Here is a 26,314-nt window from a genome sequence, read left to right on the forward strand (position 1 = left end):
GGGGAAAGCAATGGAGGGAGTGAGGAGAAAGCCTGTCTATCTGCTTGTCAGCAATAGCACAAGTCAATGGTGGACAGGATGGTACTTTTTCTTCAGAGAGGAAATGGCAAGCAAGGGGTCACTGATACTTGAAATGGGTAGCGGTGGGGGGGGGGGGGGGGACATGCCAGGGAGGAAACCAAGATTCCCTTTCAATGAAGAAGCTCTAGGGGGTATGGCGTGGGACAAGGGCAGGGGTGAGTGAGAAAGCTCTGGGGTAAAATTAGCTACAACGAGGGGGCTTTAGGGTAGAGAGAATATGGTGCGGTGAGAACCTAAGAGGGGAGAGAGAAAATATACACCAAGGGGCCTCCCTCCCTCTCGAGAGAATGTCATTCGTCTGGTTCCTATCAGTCCCAGCTTAAATTCCTACAGTACAACACGCAGGGAGATGGGAGCAGACATACCACGTCTGGTATGTTGTTCCACGGTTGCACGTGAACAGACCAACTCCACAGATCAACTCCATAGAACTTTTACCATAGGACTGTATGGGGAGTGGGGACTCTCAACTGAACTTCCAGCCCAGTCCCCATAGCCATTCCTCTGTCCAGCCTTCACTACTAAATCACTCTCCCCCCCCCCCCCCCAACGCAAACTGTCCCTGGGACAGAGAGACGTCTTTTAAAGGACTGTCACAGTAAATACAACTGTCATAGTGATGAACAACACAGGACTCGTTTGGGTGTTTAATGACTGGCTCGTGACGTCCTGGGAGGGGGCAGGTCCCAGTGAGTAAGAAGTACAACACACATAATCCAGGAATTCAGGGGGAGGGGGGACAGGAACCTATGAACAGTACCCCACCCATACCCCCATCCCGTCCTACTCTCTAGCCTGCTGTAATCGGCCCGCCTCCCCTTATCTCTCCCCCCGTCTCCCTCCCCTCCAGCTGACACAATGGGAGGAAGGAAGCCTGGAGGGCCGTAGAATGGGGCCTGAGGACTGGGGGACCGAGGAAACACGAGGCAGAGCCGGTGCTGGCCTTACTTCAGCCACAGGGGGCCGTGACAGAGGGGAGGGAGTTAGACCCTGCGTGACTCAAACCATGGAGAAAGCGTGTGTTTTTTTTTGGTTATGTGTCAGTCGCAAGAGACACGGGGCAGTGACTGGGCCGAGGGCTGACTGTAAGGTCTCCTCCGCCGTCCCTAACTCCTATGCATAACTCCTGTCTAAGAGCCCAGTCAGTCCCCATGGGCAAGGTCTCTGGCCCTCAGCGGGTGTGCAGTCAGATGTTGTCACGAGCTGCTGTCTGGAGACGCTTATCCCCTCACAGCATCATTAGCTCTGGACACGCTGCAAGGATAAACATGATTCATGACCCACATATGTGTGTGTTTGTACGTGTGTGTGTGTGTGTGTGTGTGTGTGTGTGTGTGTGTGTGTGTGCGTGCGTGCGTGCGTGCGTGCGTGTGTTGACAGTCCAACGCAGATTCACTGCATTGCACATTATTCGGCACACATGTAAAAGGGAAGTGGGGTTTGGGAACTGTGGTCTTACTTTCTCTCTGTCTCTGGAGTGGACACCTCACTGCTGAAGCCAAGGGACTCCTGTGGACAGAGGAGGTACTGCACTTAGCAATGGTATTCAGCCATATAGATGTAGATGTACATAGATGTACCACTCAGATAACCATAATCCAAGGTCTTAATCAATATGGATTAAATGACATTGATGTAACACAGCATGTAACTCTGATGTAAGCTAGCTAGCTAACTCACATACTAGGCTATATATATATATATATATATATATATTATGTGATTCTGATGTCGTGATACAGGTATAAATGTGGTGTGACCAAGGCAAGAGGATTCTTGGCTTACTTGGATCTCTGAGCGAAGCTGCAGGGAGGTGGAGCTTGTGTCAGCGTTCTCCTGTAAGAGAGAGCAGAGAAGAGACAACAAGTTAGTGCGAGGTTATCATCATTGGCCAATGAAGGGACGTGTGTCGCTCAGGTAGAGCAAAGAAATTGCCGTATCACATCCGGGAGGGTGTGACAACAGCCACGGGCGTCGACTGTGAGGTTGAACTCACACGGACTCCGCCCTGATAGGAGAGAGAGAGAGAGAGGAGGAGAGAACCGAGCAGTGTTTACATGTATACCGCCACACGTGCATACATACACCAGCCCATCCGTGCACGCGCTATTATTGGCACGTGAAAACAAAGCCACATAAACCTGCCAGACTTGAGTCAAGATCCAGAACATGACTGGAGTGTTCGAGTTAGGTGCTATAGGAATCCTACCTATCCAAATACACAACAGACGACTGGAATTACTGACCGGACTACAAATAGCAGAATGACGACATACTGTATAACAACACCCTAACTCCACCCTTGTACGATACGCGGTGACGTACGTCACTCAGGGAACACCGCAAGTTCGTGAACCACCTTGAAGTGCTTTGAAGACGTATTCAGAGGCGTATGCATGACCATCACGGACTGAACCGTTCAGCCTACGAGGAAGGGTGAGATTGAAGCTAATTATGGTCATTGAGACGCAGATACATTTTGCACAGGAGAGAGAGGAGTGTGAGCATGAAAGATGGATCAACGGCCCATCCAAAGTTCAGTGAAAACAGTGGGGGGGAAAAACCCAGACAGATCTGTGTCACCTCTCTGGACCCATAGATGTTGTGAGCTGCTCTGCTGCGTTTGTGTGTATGCGCTTGTGTGGGTTTGTGTGTTGGAGCAATTATCTGTCAGAGAGGGATAGTAAAGTAGCTTACAGCATTTGTTGTTGTGAAGGCCTATCCAGAGCAAGAAAGTGTGAGGGGGAGAGAGAGAGAGAGAGAGAGAGAGAGAGAGAGAGAGAGAGAGAGAGAGAGAGAGAGAGAGAGAGAGAGAGAGAGAGAGAGAGAGAGAGAGAGAGAGAGAGAGAGAGAGAGAGAGAGAGAGAGAGAGAGAGAGAGAGAGAGAGAGAGAGAGAGAGAGAGAGAGAGAGAGAGAGAGAGAGAGAGAGAGAGAGAGAGAGGAGAGAGAGAGAGAGAGGAGAGAGAGAGAGAGAAGAGAGAGAGAGAGAGAGAGAGAGAGAGAGAGAGAGAGAGAGAGAGAGAGAGCGAGAGAGCACCATCTTCCTATTCTGATTCTCTGTATCACTGTACTTTGGTCAGGAGCACTTTCTCAATTACACTTCTGGTTGTCTGATCATTTCGGTTCTCCCCCTATTTGCACCGGGCTAGTATTACTAGAGACCGTTGGTTATGTAATTATTACCCCAGAATGTCCATTATTCCAGAGAACGATTCGGACGGGTTCCGTTTTCCCCCCAAACTCCCCCCTGTATTTCTAACTGTTTCCCCCCAATAAATTGACAGTTATGACAGAAGACTGGAGGTTTCTTTCTAGGCGTGAATATACTATATTTCAAGTCCGGGCGAGAATAGGTGTCACGTTCCTGACCTATTTCTGTTAGTTTGTTGTATGTGTTAGTTGGTCAGGACGTGAGTTTGGGTGGGCATTCTATGTTGTCTGTTTCTATGTTGGTTTAAGGGTTGCCTGGTATGGCTCTCAATTAGAGGCAGGTGTTTGGCGTTCCTCTAATTGAGAGTCATATTTAGGTAGGTTGTTTCACAGTGTTAGTTGTGGGTGGTTGTCTCCTGTGTCCGTGTTTGTCGCACCATACGGGACTGTTCGGTTTGTTGGTACATCGTTCTTTTTGTGTAGTCTATTTTTCCCTGTTCGTGCGTTCTTCGTGTTTTATGTAAGTTCGTATTGTTCAGGTTTGTCTACGTCGTTTATTTGTTTTGTAATTACTCAAGTGGTTTCGTTTCGTGTTTTTCCCGTCTTGTTTTATTAAAATTATGTCAACATACCTCGCTGCGTATTGGTCCACCGATCCTTCTCTCCTCTCCTCATCCGAGGAGAAGGAAGAAGTAGACAATCGTAACAGAACCACCCACCAAATAACCAGAACCAAGCAGCGGTGTAACGGGAGGAAGGGACAGCGCAAGAAGGAGGAATGGACTTGGGAGGATGTTTTAGACGGTAAAGGTTGCTACACATGGGAGGAGATCCTGGCTGGAAGGGATCGCCTCCCATGGGAACAGCTGGAGGCACTGAGGAGAGCAGAGGAAACCGGAGAAGGGAACCGGCGTTATGAGGGGACGCGTCTAGCACGGAAGCCCGAAAAGCCCGTGAGTACTACCCAAAAATTTCTTGGGGGGGGGGGCTAAGAGGTAGTGGGCCAAGGGCAGGTAGGAGACCTGCGCCCACTTCCCAGGCTAACCGTGGAGAGCGGGAGTACGGGCAGACACCGTGTTACGCAGTAGAGCGCACGGTGTCTCCTGTGCGGGTGCATAGCCCAGTGCGGGTCATTCCACCTTCCCGCACTGGTAGGGCTAGATTGAGCATTGAGCCAAGTGCCATGAAGCCGACTCTACATATCTGGCCACCAGTACGTCTCCTTGGGCCGGCTTACATGGCACCAGCTTTACGCATGGTGTCCCCAGTTCGCCTACATAGCCCGGTGCGGGTTATTCCACCTCCCCGCACTGGGCGGGCGACGGGGAGCATTCAACCAGGTAAGGTTGGGCAGGCTCAGTGCTCAAGGGAGCCAGTACGCTTGCACGGTCCGGTATTTCCGGCACTACCTCCCCGCCCCAGTCCAGTACCACCAGTGCCTACACCACGCACCAAGCTTCCAGTGCGTTTCCAGAGCCCTGTTCCTCCTCCACGCACTCTCCTTATGGTGCGTGTCTCCAGCCCAGTGCCTCCAGCTCCGGCACCACGCACTAAGCCACCTGTGCGTCTCCAGAGCCCTGTACACACTGTTCCTTCTCCCCGTACTCGTCCTGATGTGCGTGCACTCAGCCCGGTGCCACCAGTGCCGGTACCACGCACCAGGCAAATAGTACGCTTTGAGAGTACAGTGTGCACTGTCCCTGCTCCCCACACTAGGCTTGAAGTGCGTGTCTCCAGTCCGGTGCCTCCAGTTCCGGCACCACGCACCAGGCCTACAGTGCGTCTCAGCCGGCCAGAGTCTGCCGTCTGCCCAACGGCGCCTGAACTGTCCGTCTGCCAAGCGCCGTATGAACTGCTCGTCTGTATTGAGCCTTCAAAGCCGCCCGTCTGCCATGAGCCTACAGAGCCTTCCGCCAGACAGGAGCCGCTAGAGGCTTCCACCAGACAGGAGCAGCCAAAGCCTTCCGCTAGACAGGATCAGTCTGAGCCATCCGTCTCCGCAGCGCCATCTGAGCCATCCGTCTCCTCAGCGCCATCTGAGCCATCCGTCTCCTCAGCGCCGTCTGAGCCATCCGTCTCCTCAGCGCCATCTGAGCCATCCGTCTCCCCAGCGCCGTCTGAGCCATCCGTCTCCCCAGCGCCGTCTGAGCCATCCGTCTGCCCAGTGCCGTCTGAGCCATCCGTCTGTCCCGAGCCGTTAGAGCCGCCCGTCTGTCCCGAGCCGTCAGAGCCGATAGTCAGTCAGGAGCCGCTAGAGCCAGTCGTCAGTCAGGATCTGCCAGAGCCGCCAACCAGACAGAATCTGCCAGAGCCGCCAACCAGACAGGATCTGCCAGAGCCGCCAACCAGACATGATCTGCCAGAGCCGCCAACCAGACAGGATATGCCAGAGCCGCCAACCAGACAGGATCTGCCAGAGCCGTCAGACAGTCATGAGCTGCCCTCCAGTCATGAGCTGCCCTCCAGTCATGAGCTGCCCTCCAGTCATGAGCTGCCCTCCAGTCATGAGCTGCCCTACAGTCATGAGCTGCCCTACAGTCATGAGCTGCCTTCCAGTCATGAGCTGCCCTACAGTCATGAGCTGCCCTACAGTCATGAGCTGCCCTCCAGTCATGAGCTGCCCTCCAGTCATGAGCTGCCCTACAGCCATGAACGTCCAGAGCCGTCAGCCAGTCATGAGCGTCCAGAGCCGTCAGCCAGCCAGGAGCGTCCAGAGCCGTCAGCCAGTCATGAGCTGCCCCTCAGCCCAGAGCGGTCATTGATCCAGAACTGCCTCTCAGTCCAGAGCTGTCTCTCTGTCCGGAGCTGCCCTTCAGTCCGGAGTTGCCCCTCTATCCTGAGATACCTCTTTTTCCTGAGCTACCTATCTGTCCTGAGCTACCTTGTCCCGGAGTTGTCCTTTATTTTGGTGTTGCCCCTTAAAGTAGGTGGTTTGAGGAGGGTGGTCATTCTGAGGGAAATATGGAGGCTGGGATTGACTATGGTGGGGTGGGGACCTCGCCCTGAGCCTGAGCCACCACCGTGGTCAGATGCCCACCCAGACTCTCCCCTAGACTTTGTGCTGGTGCGCCCGGAGTTCCCACCTTAAGGGGGGGTTATGTCACGTTCCTGACCTATTTCTGTTAGTTTGTTGTATGTGTTAGTTGGTCAGGACATGAGTTTGGGTGGGCATTCTATGTTGTCTGTTTCTATGTTGGTTTAAGGGTTGCCTGGTATGGCTCTCAATTAGAGGCAGGTGTTTGGCGTTCCTCTAATTGAGAGTCATATTTAGGTAGGTTGTTTCACAGTGTTAGTTGTGGGTGGTTGTCTCCTGTGTCCGTGTTTGTCGCACCATACGGGACTGTTCGGTTTGTTGGTACATCGTTCTTTTTGTGTAGTCTATTTTTCCCTGTTCGTGCGTTCTTCGTGTTTTATGTAAGTTCGTATTGTTCAGGTTTGTCTACGTCGTTTATTTGTTTTGTAATTACTCAAGTGGTTTCGTTTCGTGTTTTTCCCGTCTTGTTTTATTAAAATTATGTCAACATACCTCGCTGCGTATTGGTCCACCGATCCTTCTCTCCTCTCCTCATCCGAGGAGAAGGAAGAAGTAGACAATCGTAACAATAGGGCTATACAGATACCTCGAGTTCGGTTCCCAAGTTTCTAAACCATACTAAGCCATCTTTGGTATAGTGTCCCCATGATATTGGAAACGAGGAAGCGTGATCATAATCATTAGGATATTTTACATCCTAAATGCCCCCCAGCCTTCAGATGTGACCTAAACATTGTACTTGCACTTGAGATGCCTTTTAAGGCTAAGGATGGGGAAGTTAACTTGTCATTTACAAACATTTAGATCAGTTGTATGCTGCCTTACGATCTATTAACAGGAAGAGTTGCATTAAATAGATGCAATGTGTTTTTTACTGATGCGTTTGACAATATCCAATCCATACGCACAAAACGTATGAACAAAAGCGTTCACTGTGAAAGTTGATACATGTAGGACATTCATATATAGCTTTTGCGCAGCACTTCGTTCAATTTATCGAACAAGTTATTGTTTTCTTGCTCAAACCGCGAGCAACACCTGTGAATCTCAGACATTTCTCTCAAAACACAGGGATGTCGACTGGTATTATCAGAGGACCTTGGAGTTCACCAAAAAACTGTTGGTTATTCTGGCTGGAATTGTTACCTCTCCTGCCATGTAAAAATTACTCCCATGGCAGATTCCAACGGGACTAAAGGTGTGGCAAAATGGCTCAAGGGCAACAAAGTCAAGGTATTGGAGTGGCCATCACAAAGCCCTGACCTCAATCCTATAGAACATGTCCCTCCAGGACACCTACACCACCCGATGTCACAGGAAGGCCAAAAAGATCATCAAGGACAACAACCACCCGAGCCCCTGCCTGTTCACCCCGCTATCATCCAGAAGTACAGTACAGGTGCATCAAAGCTGGGACCGAGAGACTGAAAAACAGCTTCTATCTCAAGGCCATCAGACTGTTAAACAGCCACCACTAACATTTAGTGGCCGCTGCCAACATACTGATTCAACTCCAGCCACTTTAATAATGGGAATTGATGGAAATTATGTAAAAATGTATCACTAGCCACTTTAAACAATGCCACTTAATATAATGTTTACATAACCTACATTACTCATCTCATATGTATATGTATATACTGTACTCTATATCATCTACTGCATCTTGCCATCTTTATGTAATACATGTATCACTAGCCACTTTAAACTATGCCACTTTATGTTTATATACCCTACATTACTCATCTCATATGTATATACTGTACTCTATACCATCTACTGCATCTTGCCATCTTGCCTATGCCGTTCTGTACCATCACTCATACATATATCTTTATGTACATATTCTTTATCCCTTTACACTTGTGTGTATAAGGTAGTAGTTGTGGAATTGTTAGGTTAGATTACTTGTTGGTTATTACTGCATTGTCGGAACTAGAAGCACAAGCATTTCACTACACTCGCATTAACATCTGCTAACCATGTGATGTGACAAATAAAAATAATAATTTTGATTTGATTTGATTGATTTGATTTTACATTTGTGGGCATAACTGACAAAGCGTGTCCGAGCAAGGAGGCCTACAAAACTGACTCAGTTACACCAACTCTGTCAGGCGGAATGGGCCAAAATTCACCCAACTTATTGTGGGAAGCTTGTAGAAGGCAGCCCGCAATGTTTGACCCAAGTTAAACAATTTAAAGGCAATGCTACCAAATACTAATTGAGTGTATGTAAACTTCTGACCCACTGGGAATGTGATGAAAGAAATAAAAGCTGAAATAAATCCTTCTCTCTACAATTATTCTGACATTTCACAATCCTAAAATAAAGTGGTGATCCTAACTGACCTAAGACAGGGAATTTTTACTTGGATTAAATGTCAGGAATTGTGGAAAAACTGAGTTGAAATGTATTTGGCTAAGGTATGCAACTGTATGCACGGGATGCGCATGGTGAACATTGTCCAACGAAATGCTTACTTGCAGCTTCCTTCTCTACAATCCAACAACGATAAGAAATAGTAACACCACTTTTTACTTTAAGAATACGAACATGAAGTAAATGGCAGTAGAACAGAATAAATATTTTATCATAAGTACAATACAGGAAGACACAATTCGTAGTACATTATTTGCATTGGGGAGGGGGGTGGGTGGCAAGTGTATAAATTGAGCGGTATAGTAAGAGTCTGGTGGCAGCAGGTGTGATGTGGTCTAAGGTGAGGAGAACCAGAGCAGGTGGTCAGTCCAGTTCAAGTGTTCAGCAGTCTGATGGCTTGTAGATAGAAACCGTCTCTGAGCCAGATGAGCAAGCCTAGGACAGGGGATGAGTGAAACCGTTCCTCCTGCTCTGATACGGTCTGCGGTAACGGAGAGAGCAACTCGTGGCTGGGGGTGTGTGGGCTCCTTGTAGACGTTTCGAGTAGATGGTCCTGTATTGGTGGAAGCACGGTCCCGGTGATGTACTGGGCCGTCTTCACCATCCGCTGGAGGGCCTTGAGGTGGTGAACGGAGCAAATCCCGTACCAGGCCGCGACGCAACGTGTCAGGACGCTCTCGATGGTGCAGCGGTAGTATTTGGAGAGGACATGGGGCGGCATGACAAATCTCTTCCGCCGCCTTAGGAAGAAGAGACGCTGTTGCGCCCTCTTGACAAGAGTGGTGGTGTTGTTGGTCCATGACAAGTCCTCGGTGATGTGGATGTCGAGGAACATAAAACTCGTGACTATCTCAACTACAGTCCCATTGATGTGGAGCGGGGCATGTTCCCTCCTTCTCTTTCCGAAGTCATTCATCAACGAACAGAGTCCTATGATATTTCTGAAATGGGATGACTCAGTCCCTTTCCTCCTCTCCATAGGACTAACTGGGCTTAACAGTGAAACCATGGAGATTTGCCTTCAGTGTCGTGCTGAGCCGTGATTACTCTTACTGGGGTTAGGATGCGGATTTGGTTTGGGGTTTTGGGTGTTCGTTTTTCTTGTAATGACTAAGGGACAGATTATCTACAATGAGTACTGAGTATTCTGTTGTGGCACGTGTGGGAAATCCACAAAGCTACTCAGGAAGTGGTACGTGGAATGTACAGTGGCAGCCAATCAGAGAGGTTAAGCTTAGGGTGGATTCACCATTTCCACCAATGAGAGATAGCTAGATAACGCGACGAGAGAAGTAAGACTCACACTTCCTTCAGGGAAGATACAGGAAATAAAGGGGGATTCTGCGTACACTTCCTGATCAGTCATAACACCACACCCAGATGAGCAGGCCTTGAACAGGGGATGAGTGAAACTGTTCCTAGATCAGCATCTGGACTACATCATTTCCCAGAAGTCATCAGGGAGGAGGAAATTACATCAGGAGGATTGACAGTGTCTGTTTCTCAATGTCCTTTTCCTCTGCTGAAAACATATGGAGAGATTACAATTGGAGGAAGTGTGACAGAGAGAACTCTCTGTCTTTCTGTCCCTGTCAGTACTTTTCCTTATTTCCTAAATACATTTACATTGAGTGTACAACACATTAGACTTGACCGGATGAATCCAGGTGAAAGCTATGATCCCTTATTGATGTCACCTGTTAAATCCACTTCAATCAGTGTAGATGAAGGGGAGGAGACAGTTTAAATAAGGATTGTTAAAGCCTTGAGACAATTGAAACATGGATTGTGTATGTGTGCCATTCAGAGGGGGAATGAGCAAGACAAAAGATTTAAGTGCCTTTGAACGGGGTATGGTAGTAGGTGCCAGGCGCACCGGTTTGAGTGTGTGAAGAACTGCAACGCTGCTGGGTTTTTCACGCTCAACAGTTTCCCACGTATGTCAAGAATGGTCCACCGCCCAAAGGACATCCAGACAACTTGACACAGCTGTGGGAAGCATTGCAGTCAACATGGGCCTTTTGACACCGTGTAGAGTCCATGCCCAGATGAATTGAGGCTGTTCTGAGGGCAGAACGGGTGCAACTCAATATTAGGAAAGTGTTCCTAATGTTTTGTTCACTCTGTGTAAAGTGAGTGTGCTTTTTAGAAAGTTATTCAGAGGTGATATAAGCCAGCTATAAACCTTCCTAGCCCGAGGGCAGTGTAAGTACAGCTGAAGTCCTATGAAAGTACATGGCTTAGCCTTCGGACCCTACACTTACTTTATATCACTATGGTTACTTCACCAGGGGCCAGCCATCCTGGCTTTCATCTAGCACAGTTTCTGTCCGTCCCCTAGCCTCTCTGGTATTGCGCTCAGGGAAGTTGTGGTAGGTGTCCGGGAAGTTTCTCCCTCTGTAAATCAAGGAGTTGGTAGGAACTGGCAAACAGAGTGAACAGAATGTTCATCCAAGAGAATAAGGGGATTCACATAAATCAAGGGAGCAGGGAGCACCGAGCCAAGGACGTAAAACTCGAGTTACTCTGACTTAAGGGGACCTGTGGTACTACACAGTCCTATGCATACAGTGCCTCTGCTGTTTGAGATGAGTCACTTTGAATGGAGCGGAATACATCTGTGAGGCAAGCAGAACCTTGGCGGTCTGTCGTCACAGACTCAGACACACACTCGGTGGGGTTTGGTGTTTTCTTGCTATCTGATTGTCTTTGATGCCCACTCCAATGTGACGGGTGTCAGGTGATATGGCCGTCTCAGCCGCATTGGTGTATGGGCACTGTGCCCGCTGACTACACAGACGTATAGCTCCGCGTCATCTCCAGCGCCATCCTGGCACACACACACACATGCATCAGCACAAACACACAAAATGAACACACGCAAACGTGTGCACGCCGCCTCCGCTTCCAGCTCTCCTCCAAAAAAAACAGATAGAGCCCCACAGAGACAGGAGCACAAAGCACCCCTCAGTTCCTTCTCCTCCTTCTCCAAGATGCAGGCCCAGACAGGGAGAGAGAGAGAGACAGGGAGAGAGAGAGAGAGAGAGAGAGAGAGAGAGAGAGAGAGAGAGACAGGGAGAGAGAGAGAGAGAGAGAGAGAGAGAGAGAGAGAGAGAGAGAGAGAGAGAGAGAGAGAGAGAGAGAGAGAGAGAGAGAGAATAAGCGAGAGAGAGAGAATAAGCGAGAGAGAGAAGGAGGGAGGGGTATCCAATCGAAAACAAACAAACAAACCCACATCCCCTCTCACTGTCAACAATGAGCCGTGGCGTTAACTCCGGACGCTCCAGAGACGCAAAACAAAACTCCTAGAAAAGGAACACAAGTCAACAACTGTGTTCCTGCCGTGTGCATATCAAATATGAGACGTGGCGGAGTAGTGGCATAGATTTGAGCGGGCAAGAATATTGAGGGTTCCGCAGGGAGTAGGAGCCAGAGAAGTTGACAAGCTACGTTTCAGAAAAATGGACAGCAAACAAATAGAACCGTGTCTGTGTGGGACTCTGAAGTTTGTGTTTCAAACGTGTTTTAGCGTGAAGCAATAGGATCACGTTTGCAAGATGAACTGGTGGACTCTGAAGTGTAGATCTCACTTACACACACTCCCGGCGGGGGAGAATTCTCCTTCATTTGAACCTCTGAAAACGGTCAGCATCGGCCGTGTGTGTCTACCTGATTGTTTACACGCGACTGTATTGAATAAAAGAGAAAGAGAGGGAGAGAGAGAGAGATAAAGAAAGAGAGAGAGCACAGGGGGACTGTAGCTAATGAGGATCACGATGTCTACCCTGAAAACAGAAGCCGGATTATCTGACAAGACTAAACCTGGAACACACACACTTCTAAACCATGGTCAGCAGCCTTCAAAGACAGCGCAATTTTTTATTTATTTTTTAAATAGTCAAAGGGCACAGAAACTAAAACTCAATCTGCTCTGCTACCGTAGACCCAAACGTATAACGGAAAGGGAAGTGGTGAGAATGAGACACAAGAGCTATGTTCCATCCACCATACATACGTCCAATCCATGCCCGAGAGCATGCAAACTAACGAAGACAATCCCAGTACATGGCAGACCATATGTAAGAACCACCACAGCCTGCTTCGGAAGCACATTGATGCCTGCTATGTGGGTAGTAAGACCAGGAGGTCCAGACCAGGGGGCCCAGGTCAGACCAGGTGAGTGACGTGGCATTTCCTGGAGGAAGACGTGGGAGCACCGGGGCCAGCTGGGGAGCCTGGCACCAGCCCCAACCGAGAGAGACCGTTGGTTAATAAGACTGGGGAGAGACAGGCCTGCTTAACCAGCTGATCCTGAAAACATCACTGATAAACACATGGTTGTGATGGTCATGGACACACACACGGACACTCAATCGCAGATATTGCGGAAAGACACACACGCAACTGAAATACAGGTCTGCAGCAAGCCACAGTCCATCTACAGGAAAACGGCCCACAACCTCACACACACAGACTATATCATGACTATTGTGAGCCTCTGTCCGCTCCCCTTCTGAGATGTGTGTATTCGTGTGTGTGTGTGTTTGCGTGTGTGTGTATTGTCGCTACGTTGGTATTCTCAGAAGAAAACATTGTTATTAGAAATACCAGCCAGTGTCATAATCCAGCACTCGCTAATATAGTTAATACAAAATGCACACTTTATCGGTCTATAAATATCCCAATTGCTGAGCAGCTAAGCCAAGAGTGAGTCAAAGAACACAGCCACACCAAACATCTGCAGACAAACCTCTCCTGATATGATAGTGTAGCTACAAGGCCAAACACTTTTCTGTTCAAAAGACGTGCAAAACATCAACGTGCTTCCTTTCCCGCTGGGCGCTTATTGTGCCTGGAAGATTAATAGGCTACGTAATAAAGAACTTTTAGAAAGTAGGAAATTGAGACCGAACCGAGTCCTATGGTAGCACGTCTGACACTGTTGACCCACTTTTAGAGGAATGAGCTGGACTCTCTTCACCCGTTCTTTTCACCCAGGTTATTTTGGTTTAAAAAAACACTCCAGGCCACTCTTGAACGTCTACAACCAGACAGAAAGTATGTAGAAATTATAATGCTCCTATATGTTTTCAAATAACTGCCCTTAAACTGGCCCGCTAATTTCTTCAGACAAACAAATCGGTTCCGAAACATTTTTTCGAAATCCTGATGTGGCTCTGGAGTCAAACAGTTTGCCCACCCCTGACCTACAAGGTTCCTATCTCCAGTATCTACCAACCCTATCCACAGTGTCTTTCTGTGGATCATTCAGCATAAAACCCCACCGCGACCATCCAGCACGAAGCGGATCTAAGATGGTACCATAGACACACACATCCAACACTGATTACAGGGCTAGAGTCGATGTACTTAGAATCAAATCAAACTTTATTTGTCACATGCGCCGAATACAACCTTACTGTGAAATGCTAATTTACAAGCCCTTAACCAACCATGTACCAAGCCCTTAACCAACCATTAAGAAAATATTTACCAAATAAACTAAAGTAAAAAATAATTAAAAAGTAACACATTAAAATAACAATAACGAGGCTATATACAGGGGGTACCGGTACCGAGTCAATGTGCAGGGGTACAGGTTAGAGATAATTTGTACATGTAGGTAGGGGTGAAGTGACTATGCATAGATAATAAACAGCGAGTAGCAGCAGTGTAATAAACAAAGGGGGGGTGGGGGGGGTCAATGTAAATAATCCGGTGGCCATTTGATTAACTGTTCAGCAGTCGTATAGCTTGGGGGTAGAAGCTGTTAAGGAGCCTTTTGGTCATAGACTTGGCGCTCCGGTACCGTTTGCCGTGCGGTAGCAGAGAAAAAGGTCTATGACTTGGGTGACTGGAGTCTCTGACAATTTTTGGGGCTTTCCTCTGACACCGCCTAGTATATAGGTCCTGGGTGGCCGGAAGCTTGGACCCAGTGATGTTTTGGGCCGTACGCACTACCCTCTGTAGCGCCTTAAGATACCACTGTTTAATGCTGTTTAATGCTCAGTCTTGTTAGAATGGCACCTATTAAAATCACCAGCGGAGCTTAACCGTTCTTGGCCAAACCAATCCATTTGAATCAAGCAGGAAGAGAAAGCAGCACAGTCAGTGGGTCTATAAGGCAGCTAGGCGACTGGGCGTGATGGCGTTAATCCATAGCCCTCCTCGAGGGATGTTTGCTGAACCTATTGTGTTCTGGCTGCTCATGAAGCTAATATGAAGACGGGGGACTAGCTAAGCGACGGTCAGACAGGAAGAGGGTACACTGAAAGTCATCACAGAGAGAGCCTACGTCAAGAGGCTATGGGGCTGCGTTCAAGTGCCCCACTTATGAAACGCTACCGAGATCCCACTGCTGTCATCAGTGCACCAGAACAAGCCCCCGGGGGTTGGGGTAAGTGTTTCACAAATCAAAATGAACTCGGAGTTTTGTTTGGTTTGTGCAACACTTTTCCCCCCCACCGAAAAGTTTGATGTGTTGCAAGACGTCTGGGGGAGAAGTGAGGGAGCAAAAAAAACAAAGCAAACTGGATCTGTATCAAGTCTGTGATATTGAGACATGGTGAACTCATTAGGAGGCGAACAGAAAGTGAGTTGAAGGGAAACAAAAGGAGAAACACGAAGCTGCTATGGTTTTGCTCCGTTGACAAATACTTTACCACAGTCAGAAGCGGATGCCAAAGGGTTTTTCCAGGCAGCAACATCAGCTCTGTGGTCTCAGTCCGTAGTCTACAGACCACTACGGCCTGCAGTGGTCCAAAAACTTCTCAGACTCCCCTAGGGAAGTGGTCCTTAATCCTGGTCATGAAGACCCACAGCACATTAAATACATGGATTAGTCGAATCTAGTCAGGTGAGTTGGTACTGGGCTGGAACAAAAGCATGCACGCCTTGTGCCGTCTCCCAGACCAGAATTGAAGAACATTGCCCTATGGCCTTTCTCACTACAGAGGAACAGTCTTCCAATGTCCACTGTCACGTTTGCTTGACCTTAATTCTTTTTCTAGTCAGACTGTTAGGTTCAGGGAAGGTTACAGCTACAGTGACCACCGTGACCAGAGGCTAGTCCAGACCGGACAGGGAGGATCTTTGTGTGTTGCAGCAAGAGGGTGAAGAAGGGAGAGGAGGCAACATAAGAGATGTTGAGAAAAGACGAAAGGCGAGCGATCCCCAATGAGTGCCAGTAGCGAGAAAAGAGAAGGACAAAAGAGACGAGAATGAGAACGGAGGAGTGGAGAAGGTTTGGACAGAGAGAAGCAGCGGGGTGGTAGTCCTCTGAGAACCACCATGCTCGTAACCTTCAGCTGTGACAGACAACCCCTCCCTGAGAGGCCATGTCCCAGCGTGGACGTCTAAATGCCAGCCCATTTACTGTCCGTATCCGCCATTTTAACATAATGACCTTATCTAACTCACTCCTATTGCTCCTCGGGGAGATCCTAGATATGGCTGGCTGGCAGCCACTGGCTGGACACACTTTATATGGCACAATAGTCCTTTCTCTCTATCTCTTCCTCTGCCCTGTCTCCCTCTTTAGCTCTACCCCTTCTCCCTCTCTCTCTCACTCTCTCTTGATTTCTTAATATTTTTGCTCCGTCTACCTCTCTCTCTCTCTCTCTCTCTTTCTCTCTCTCTCTCTCTCTCTCTCTGCCCCTTCTCCTTCCCTCGTTACAGTTTTCTATAGCTATTGTGCCAAGGACATTGAGATCGTCTGTGAAGGTCCAGTCTAGACGCATAACACCAGCTAGAGAGTGGAGCAACGGCACCAGCTAGAGAGTGGAGCAACGGCAGCTGGCAAGAACACTGTCCTGAAAACACTCAATACTGACTGGAGAATGTTTGCTATGTGCTTCTGTTTCAATACTGGGAGAAAATCAGCATGCATGCGCCTGGCCCACCACAAGGACTCGCTAGAGTGCAGTGGGACAAGGACATCCCGGTCGGGCAAACCCTCCCTTTACCCGGACAACACTGGGCCAATTGTGTGCCACCTCGTGGGTCTCCCGGCCATGGCCAGCTGCGACACAGCCTGGGATCGAACCTGGGTCTGTACTGACCCTTAGTCCGCTGCGCCACTCGGGAGACATTGTATCCAGATGTTCAGTTTGTCAGATGTTCAGTACTGTCCGTCCTTCTCTCATCCCAGGATTTACAATATTACCTGTAAAGCACACAAGGGGGCGCTAAAAACGCAAGAAAAGCCCATTTGGCCTCTATTACAAAGACTGCTAACAATTAGCACAGACTAATAGCGGAATCATATAGACCATGTTAGCTAAATGCTAACAAGCGAAAACGAACAAACTAATTGCAAAGACAGGCATATCCAGCTCATAAAGTTATACAAGCATAGCTAGTAGCTACCGAATGTCATTTTTGGTGAGTGGGTACATTTACACGCGAAAGTAAACAAGATAAATTGTGCAAATGAACAAAGTTGCGATGCGTGCTTTTCTGGAGAAAGAGCAGCAGGTGTACACGGAGCAGACGGGAGAAGAACAGAGGAGAAAAAAACGCTAGTAGGAAGCACAGGGGGGGGGAAAAATGGCAACTGTACAGATAAGTCACCCAGAGCTACTTGACTTATAAGATATCTGATGGCAAAAATGTGGTAGAGAATTGCATACAAGTTTAACTCATCACCTGATGTGCGCCGGCACATCAGAGACTCACCCATAGATATGGACTCACCGGCTCCAGCTTTAGCCCGTTGATCTATTTACAAACAAACACGTGACTGGCACAACTGTTCTGGGGAACTACGTGAGCTTCATAATGTAAAACGTGGCAGGTGACATGAAGAAAGCAATTTGCTTGATCTCCTAAACGTATTGCACATGTTGACTGCAAGTATTAACTTAAAAAGTCGCTGCAAATAGTCAAAACAATTTAAAAACTTAAAAAAAAAATTGTTTTGCCGGTATTGAAAACTCATCCAGTGGCTTTTTCGAAATACCCCAGTATTCGGTGTATACGGTACACCTCCCAAGCCTAGTTCTGACACCATATCTTCTCTGTTCTCTCTGTTCCTCCCCCTCTTTCCTTTCCTCTTTCTTGCCAAGTTGTGCAGGGGGGGGGGACAGACAGCTGCAGGCTCTCACATCCTCCTCCTTTCCTCCTCTTCCTCCTCTTCCAGCTTTCTCTTTAAGAGATGCTCCCTACACTTCCCTGACCAACTCCAGGCCCCCCGGCCCCCCAGGGCCCAGTCCTGTCCCATCCCAGGATGGAACCTTCCCAACCTCCCCAATATGTGCAGTGGTGACCCACTTCACTCATCTTCACACACATGCAAACACAAAACACACACACACACACACCAGGTTTTTCGTTCGGAAAATGTGGCGCCGGACTTTTGACCTGCAGCATTTTAATTGAACAGACTTTTGAGAAATTTACTGGACCCATATGCATTGGGGAGCCTTCTTAGAGCGTAGTAGAAAAGTTTACCTATTCTACTGGTCAGCTTGTCGAGAAAGAAATAGCCTATACCAAACAAACTCAGAGACAGTTGTGGGAAGATAGATCCCAAATTCATACAACTAGTAGGCCTAGGCTACATACAGCATATATATTTTTTTTAAAGCAATGAGTCTGAAGCAACAGAGCGGAACATTTATCTTAAAATGTTTATTAACTATTATTTATTCACACTATAAGCACAGCAATGTAGGCTACCATTGTCAAAAGGGCATCACATATGCAAGCGGTTTCCTGTGACAGAGATGAAAATATCTGTTACGAATTTAGAAATGTAGAAAGAAGGGAGATGCAACAGCTGGGATATATTGCTAATATGACTAGGATTGTGCTTTTGGCTACTGGACAATAAAAGAAAGTTGATTATGAAATAATTGTTCCCCGGGGGACTCCCGAGTGGCGCAGTGGTCTAAGGCACTGCATTGCAGTGCTAGCTGTGCCACTAGAGATCCTGGTTTAAGTCCAGGCTCTGTCGCAGCCGACCGCGACCGAGAGACGCATTGCGCGGCGCACAATTGGACCAGCGTCGTCCGGGTTAGGGGAGGGTTTGGCTGGCAAGGACGTCCTTGTCCCGTCGCGCTCTAGCGACTCCTGTGGTGGGCCGGGCGCATGCACGCTGACACGGTCGCCAGGTGTACGGTGTTTCCTCTGACACATTGGTTCGGCTGGCTTTCGGGTTAAGCGGGCATTGTGTCAAGAAGCAGTTTGGCTTGGTTGTGTCGTGTTTCTGAGGACGCACGGCTCTCGACCTTCGCCGCTCCCGAGTCCTTACGGGAGTTGCAGCGATGAGACAAGACTGTAACTGCCAATTGCATAACATGAAAATTGGGGAGAAAAGGGGGTAAAATATATTTTTTTATAATAATAATAATTGCCTCCATGGATATGGTCTGATTTTCGCTACGCTACATTGAAGCAAGGTAAGACATGCCTCAAAACACAGTGCATTTGGAAAGTATTTAGACCCCTTGACTTTTTCCACAACATATTACATTACAGCCCTACTCTAAAATTGATTAGATTGTTTTTTCCCTCATCGATCTACACACAATACCCCATAATGACAAAACAAAAACATTTATTTTTATTTTTTTATGTGTGCACATTTATAAAAATTTAAAAAACAGAAATATAACATTTACATAAGTATTCAGACCCTTCGCTCAGTACTTTGTTGAAGCACCTGTTTCAGTCTTCCAGAGATTTGAGACTGGGACGGAGGTTCACCTTCCAGCAGGACAATGACCCTACGCATACTGCTAAAGCAACACTCGAGTGGTTTATGGGGAAACATTTAAATGTCTTGGACCTCAATCCAACTGAGAATCTGTGGTATGACTTAAAGATTGCTGTGCACCAGCGGAACCCATCCAACTTGAAGGAGCTGGAGCAGTTATGCCTTGTAGTGAAAAACCCCAAGAGACTTGCAGCTGTAATTGCTGCAAAAGGTGGATCTACAAAGTATTGACTTTGGGGTGTGAATAGTTATGCATTGTCAAGTTTTCAGTTTTTTTGTCTTATTTCTTTGTTTGTTTCACAAGAAAAAATATTTAGCATCTTCAAAGTGGTAGGCATGTTGTGTAAATCAAATGATACAAACCCCCCAAAAAAGGTTGTAAGGCAACAAAATAGGAAAAATGCCAAGGGGGGAATACTTTCGCAAGCCACTGTATATTTTAAAACAAATACTTTTAGACTTTTACTCAAGTAGTATTTTACTGGGTGACTTTCACTTTTACTTGAGTCATTTCCTATTAAGGTATCTTTACTTTTACTCAAGTATGACAATTGGGTACTTTTTCCACCCCTGGTTACAGGAATAAAACCAAGAAAAATAACAGTTACTATATTTCTGAGTGCCGGATTTGTTTGTTTTCTAATGTCTATAGCTATAATGTAGCTATAATTATATAGTCATTTCTATAGCCTGCTTAGCCCATATCTCCTATGGTCTCTCTGTTCCTCCCCCTCTTTCCTTTCCTCTTTCTTGCCAAGTTGTGCAGGGGGGGGTAGACAGCTGCAGGCTCTCACATCCTCATCCTCCTCCTCCTCCTTTTCCTCCTCTTCTAGCTCTCCCTTTGAGATATCCTCTCTACACTTCTCTCCAACTGCAGGAACTGATGTCACTGAGAACTGCACACATATATATATACAGGACCTTCCACCCCCACCTGGGATATGGATGCCTGATTAAGACCTAAGGGTCAAAGCGTTAAATAAATATCACCTAGGAGCATGAGCGGCAGTGTGCGGCGTTCTCCTTTCTGTTATCCAGGAGTTCGCCTTCAACTCCAGCGCCTGTGGAAAGCGCCTAGATGTGCGTATGCTCTTCAGCGTTTGTACATAATGTTTCCGCCATCGTTTCCTATGACCCGAAAAGAGCTTCCGGATAGCGATCACTAACCTCGATGTTGATGAAGGTTTATCTTTGAATGAGTCGGCGGTGTGGACATCCGGCTCACCTCGGACCAGACCCGGATCCCCGAGGCTCGGAGAAGACGGCGTAAGAGAGGCTGACGAAACTATGTTGGCGAATAAATAAATCGGCTTCTACCCTCTGTTCTATTGGTGAACGTACAATCACCGGAGAACACACTGGACGCGCTCCGTTCTAGACTATCCTCTCGACGGGACCTGACGGAACTGTAACGTCCTATGTTTCTCGGAGTCGTTGCTGAACAAGGACATGGATAATATACATCTAGCTGGTTTTTCTATGCGTTGTCAAGACTGTATGGCAGTGTCGGGTAAGGTGGGTGGGGGGGGGGGGGGGTCTCTTTGTTAACAACAGCTGGTGTGCGATCTGTAATATTAAGGATGTTAGAATACCGTATCATAAGCTGTATACTAAATACTATTTACAAAGAGAGTTTTCGTCAGTAGCTGTCTATTTACCACCACAAATCGATGCTGGCACTAAAACCGCATTCAACAAATTGTGGAGGGTCGCAAGCAAATTTTTTTTTTTAAATGCTCATCTCGATGTCGCCGCTCTTAGTGGCTGGTGATTTTAATTCAAGGAAACTGAAATCCGTTTGGCCTCATTTCGACCAGCATGGAGGAGAAAACTAGAGGAGAAAAAACCTCTAGATCGCCTTAACCCCACATATAGAAATGCATAGAAAGTAAAGGTCGACCGATTCATCGGAATGGCCGATTAATTAGGGCCAATTTCAAGATTTCATAACAAATCGGTAATCGGGCATTTTTGGACACCGATTATGGCCGATTACATTGCACTCCACGAGGAGACTGCATAGCAGGCTGACTACCTGTTACGTGAGGGCAGCAAGGAGCCATGGTAAGTTGCTAACTATCGTTAAACGTATCTTATAAAAAAACAATCAATCTTAACATAATCACAAGTTAACGACACAAGGTTGATGATATTACTAGTTTATCTAGCTTGTCCTGCGTTGCATATAATCGGTGCCTGTTCATTTATCATTGAATCACAGCCTACTTCGCCAAAGTGGTGATGATTTAAGAAGCGTATTCGCGAAAAAAGCACCAATGTGTACCTAACCATAAACATCAATGCCTTTCTTTAAAATCAATACACAGGTATATATTTTTTAAAACCTGCATATTTAGTTAATATTGCCTGCTAACATGAATTTCTTTTAACAATGGGAATTGTGTCACTTCTCTTGCGTTCTGTGCATGCAGAGTCAGGGTATATGCAGCAGTTTGGGCCGCCTGGCTCATTGCGCACTGTGTGAAGACCATTTCTTCCTAACAAAGACAGTAATTAATTTGCCAGAATTGTACATAATTATGACATAACATTGAAGGTTGTGCAATGTAACAGCGATATTTAGACTTACGCATGCCACCCATTAGATAAAATACAGAACGGTTCTGTATTTCACTGAAAGAATAAACGTTTTGTTTTCTAAATTAATGTTTCCGGATTTGACCAAATTAATGACCTAAGGCTCGTATTTCTGTGTGTGTTATTATATTATACTTAAGTCTATGATTTGCTATTTGATAGAGGAGTCTGACTGGGCGGTGGTAGGCAGCAGCAGGCTCGTAAGCGTTCATTCAAACAGCACTTTCCTGCATTTGCCAGCAGCTCTTCGCTGTGCTTCAAGCATTGCGCTGTTTATGACTTCAAGCCTATCAACTCCCGAGATTAGGCTGGCAATATTATAGTGCCTATAAGAACATCCAATAGTCAAAGATATATGAAATACAAATGGTGTAAAGAGAAATAGTCCTATAATTCCTATAATAACAACAACCTAAAACTTCTTACCTGGGAATATTGAAGGCTCATGTTAAAAGGAACCACCAGCTTTCATACGTTCTCATGTTCTGAGCAAGGAACTTAAACGTTAGCTTTTTTACATGGCAAATATTGCACTTCTACTTTCTTCTCCAACACTTTGTTTTTGCATTATTTAAACCAAATTGAACATGTTTTATTATTTATTTGAGACTAAATTGATTTTATTGATGTATTATATTAAGTTAAAATAAAAGTGTTCATTCAGTAATGTTGTAATTGTCATTATTACAAATATATATATAAAAATCGGCTGATTAATTAGTATCGGCTTTTTTTGGTCCTCCAATAATCGGTATTGGCGTTGAAAAATCACAATCGATCAACCTCTAATACAAAGCTCTCCCTCGCCCTTGATTTAAAAAATCTGACCATAACACTGACCATAACACACCTCCTTATTCCTAATTACAAGCAAAAGCTCAAACAGGAAGTACCATGGTAAGCTACAAGACTGTTTCGCTAACACAAACTGGAATATGTTCCGGGATTCATCCGATGGCATTGAGGAGTTTACCATATCAGACACCTGCTTCATTAGACCTACCCTACGCCTTGACCTCTTTCTCCCCTCTCTCTCTCCAGATTAAATATTGCAACTAGTGAGGTCTGGCCGCCCGACAACCTGCCCACTCTACCCCATTCCCTCCTCCCTTTTACAGACCATCTCTGGAGACCTTCTCCCATTCCTCACTTCCCTTATCAACTCATCCCTGACCACTGGCTGCATCCCCTCTGACTTCAAAATGGTCGGAGTCGCTCCCCTCCTTAAGAAACCAAAACTCGACTCATCTGATGTCAAAAACTAAAACTAGACCTGTATCTCTTCTTTCTTTCCAAAACACTTGAACATGATGTCTCTGATCAACTTTCTCGTTATCTCTCTCAGAACGATCTTGACCCTAACCAGTCAGCCTTCAAAACGGGTCACTCAACTGAGACCGCTCTTCTCTGTGTCACGGACGCTCTCCACACTGCCAAAGCTGACTTTCTCTTCTCTGTTCTCATCCTCCTTGATTTTTCTGCTGCCTTCGACAACGTGAACCATCAGATCCTCCTCTCCACCCTCTCAGGGCTGGGTGTCTGCACCATGTCATATCACTAATGGTGTCCCCCAGGACTCGGTTCTAGGCCCTCTTCTCTCTATACACCAAGTCACTCAGCTCCATCATATCCTCGCATGGTCTCTCCTACCGTTGCTATGCGGATGACACTCAAATACTTTTCTCCTTTCACCCATCTGAAACTCACAAACACCAAAACAGTTGTGTTGAGGGCACGACAACACCTCCTCCCCCTCAGGAGTCTGAAAAGATTTGGCAAGGGCCCTCAGGTCCTAGAAAAGTTAGACAGCTGCACCATTGAGAGCCTCTTGACTGGCTACATCACCGCTTGGTATGGCAACTGCTTGGCGTCCGACCGCAAGGCTCTACAGGGGGTAGTGCGTACGGTCGAGTACATCACTGGGGCCGAGCTCACTGCCATCTAGGACCTCTATACCTGTCTGTATCTCCAGCCACCCAAGTCAGAATGTTCTCTCTGCTAGAGCACAGCAAGCGGTATCAATGAACCAAGTCTGGAACCAACACGACCCTGAAAAGCTTCTACTCCCAACCCATAAAACGGCGAAATAGTTAGATCAATACTTAACCAAATAGCTACATGGTCAATCTGCATTGACCCTTTTTTGCACAAATATTTTTGACTGGCTACTATTTATTATCTATCCTGTTGCCTAGTCACTTTATTCATAGATATCTATCTCAATTACCTCGTACCCCTGTACATCGACTCGGTATCCCATGTATATTGCCAAGTTATCGTTACTCATTGTGTATTTATTATTACTTTCATTATTAGTTCTCTATTTCCTCTCTCTGTATTGTTGGCAAGGGCCCGTAAGAGAATATTTCATTGTTAGTCTACACCTCTTGTTTACGAAGCATGTGAAAAAAAGGATTGATATGTTTAAGTCGGGCTCCCTCCTTTTAGGATCAGGATGAGTAGACTGCACTGAGGTCAGTCTAGTCTAGATGTACCCAGTTTCCTGCTATTGGTTCTGGAAATGAGACTTTAGAACTGAAATGATGCCATCTGTTTTCAAGAGTTCTAAACATATACAAATCACTTTGAATAGCGTCATCATAGCACATTTATAAAAACGCACGTATTAACACTACCCCCCCCCCCCCCCCCCCCCATCGCTCTCTCTCTCTGAGTGTTGTGTGTGGAGTATAGACCCCCAAGGGTGCTCCGAGCAGCACAGAGGCAGAGCGGTGTTCGCTGCCAGAACCAACTGCATACTTCAATACCTCCATCAGTAACTAGGCAACGCATGCCCCACTACCCTACATCCCTGTGAACGTGAACCCCCCCAGAACACAACTAAGCGCTTTCAGGCACTGGGGAGGCGGGAGGGCAAACTAACTGCTTTAGAAAAGAGTCACAAACACAAAACACTCGCTCGCTCACTTTCCAACTAAACTCCCCCTACTTCCTGACTGACTCCCAGGTTGTTGGCAGCACACTGGACAATCACACTGTAAAGACACCAAACTGATCCAAGAATGGGGTGTTTGAGGATATTATGAATTATAAAAGGAGATCTGAGAAAATTAAACATTTCCTCTGAATTTTGGCGATCACTTCACATTTCTAGACTATGTAAGCCTAACAGCAAATTGTATAAGAGTCATAAGGAAACAGGTTGCTGCAGGTCTTTAGCTGATATTGTATTGAATTAAGCTGGTGGGTTTCCTGTTTTGACGGGACTCGGGTATACTCTACTGCAGTAATAAACGATGGTTGGTGGGAACTCAGTTCTATTGTATATCAGTAGGGTTCGTGGACTTGAGTTTGTAGCGACATGCAACAGTATGACTGGTGTTTGTGGGGACTTAGTATGTGACGTGACGAGTGTGTTTGTGGGGACGTACCATGTCGAGGTCCTGGGACACACGTCTCTTGCGTAGCTCCTCCATGCGGTCGCTTACGTCACTGAGTGAGGTGTTGTAGTACTCTGAGTACTCCTGGGCCAGGTCATCAATGTTCCCCAGAGAACCATCCTACACAACACACACACACACAGAGAGAGTGGTAAGTCATTCAGAAGGACAGACAGAGTAAGAAAACATAGAATTCAGAGGGAGAGAATAAAAGAAGCCCATATGTTTGAACCAGAATGCAAGAAAGAAATTGTAAGTTGGGGAGACACTTGCAGATTCACACTGATTCCTCAATTTGAGGGCCCAAAATGGCACCAACGCCTTTGTCTGGATGAAAAACATTGGTTTCACTACTGTATACAGTGTATAAGATTCAATCTGAGCCAAACCCTTCAGTAAGCTCCACACTCCCCCCACTGCTTCCACCTCCACAGTACAGTACTCCAGGCGAGGGAAATGGGACTGGCTAACAACCCCAGCTCCCCATCTGTCTCTCACTCTGGGTGAAGCACAGCTTAATAAAACCCCTGTCACATACGCTTGTAATTAGTAGAGCGTGAGACGCGCCAACTGGCAGGCAGGCGTTCGGCTAGCATGGCCGGGCATGGCGGTGCAGTGTGGCGGGCGGTGTGCGAGGGAGCACAAACCAAATTACTCGCACGCCACTTCTTCCTCTGGCTGCCACTCCAGGGTAAGATTATTAGCTAACACAGTGGTGCTACCGAGGGAGGGGGAAGTCTGTTAGAGATAGATCAGGTTAGAGCTTCCAGCACATTTACCAATTAGCTCTGTGGGCTATACTAGCTATGGCCTGTTGCGTAGGAGAATAGGAAGGAGAAAGGAAAGGAGAAGGAAAGTAAATCAGTATGATTTGTGGAAGACGAAGACCTTTAAACGAGTTCCTGTAGAGATGTAAGTTGCTCTGGATAAGAGCGTCTGCTAAATGACT

The 26,314-nt window shown here is 46.9% G+C and overlaps 1 protein-coding gene across 6 annotated transcripts in view; it reads right to left on the reverse strand.

Moving 5' to 3' along the window:
• LOC129817152 (SAM and SH3 domain-containing protein 1-like) overlaps positions 1–26,314 on the reverse strand; it is a 333,502-nt gene that overhangs the window by 55,666 nt on the left and 251,522 nt on the right. For all 6 annotated transcript variants that reach the window (XM_055872101.1, XM_055872103.1, XM_055872102.1 and 3 more), the window contains exons 2-4: positions 25,357–25,485; positions 1,867–1,917; positions 1,541–1,590 (exon numbers count right to left, since the gene is read on the reverse strand). In XM_055872101.1, the coding sequence (XP_055728076.1) occupies positions 1,541–1,590; positions 1,867–1,917; positions 25,357–25,485 (230 nt within the window). The remainder of the gene's footprint in view (positions 1–1,540; positions 1,591–1,866; positions 1,918–25,356; positions 25,486–26,314) is intronic.

Source organism: Salvelinus fontinalis, chromosome 20 (genome assembly GCF_029448725.1).
Source record: "Salvelinus fontinalis isolate EN_2023a chromosome 20, ASM2944872v1, whole genome shotgun sequence".
In the NCBI taxonomy this organism is placed as follows: domain Eukaryota; kingdom Metazoa; phylum Chordata; class Actinopteri; order Salmoniformes; family Salmonidae; genus Salvelinus; species Salvelinus fontinalis.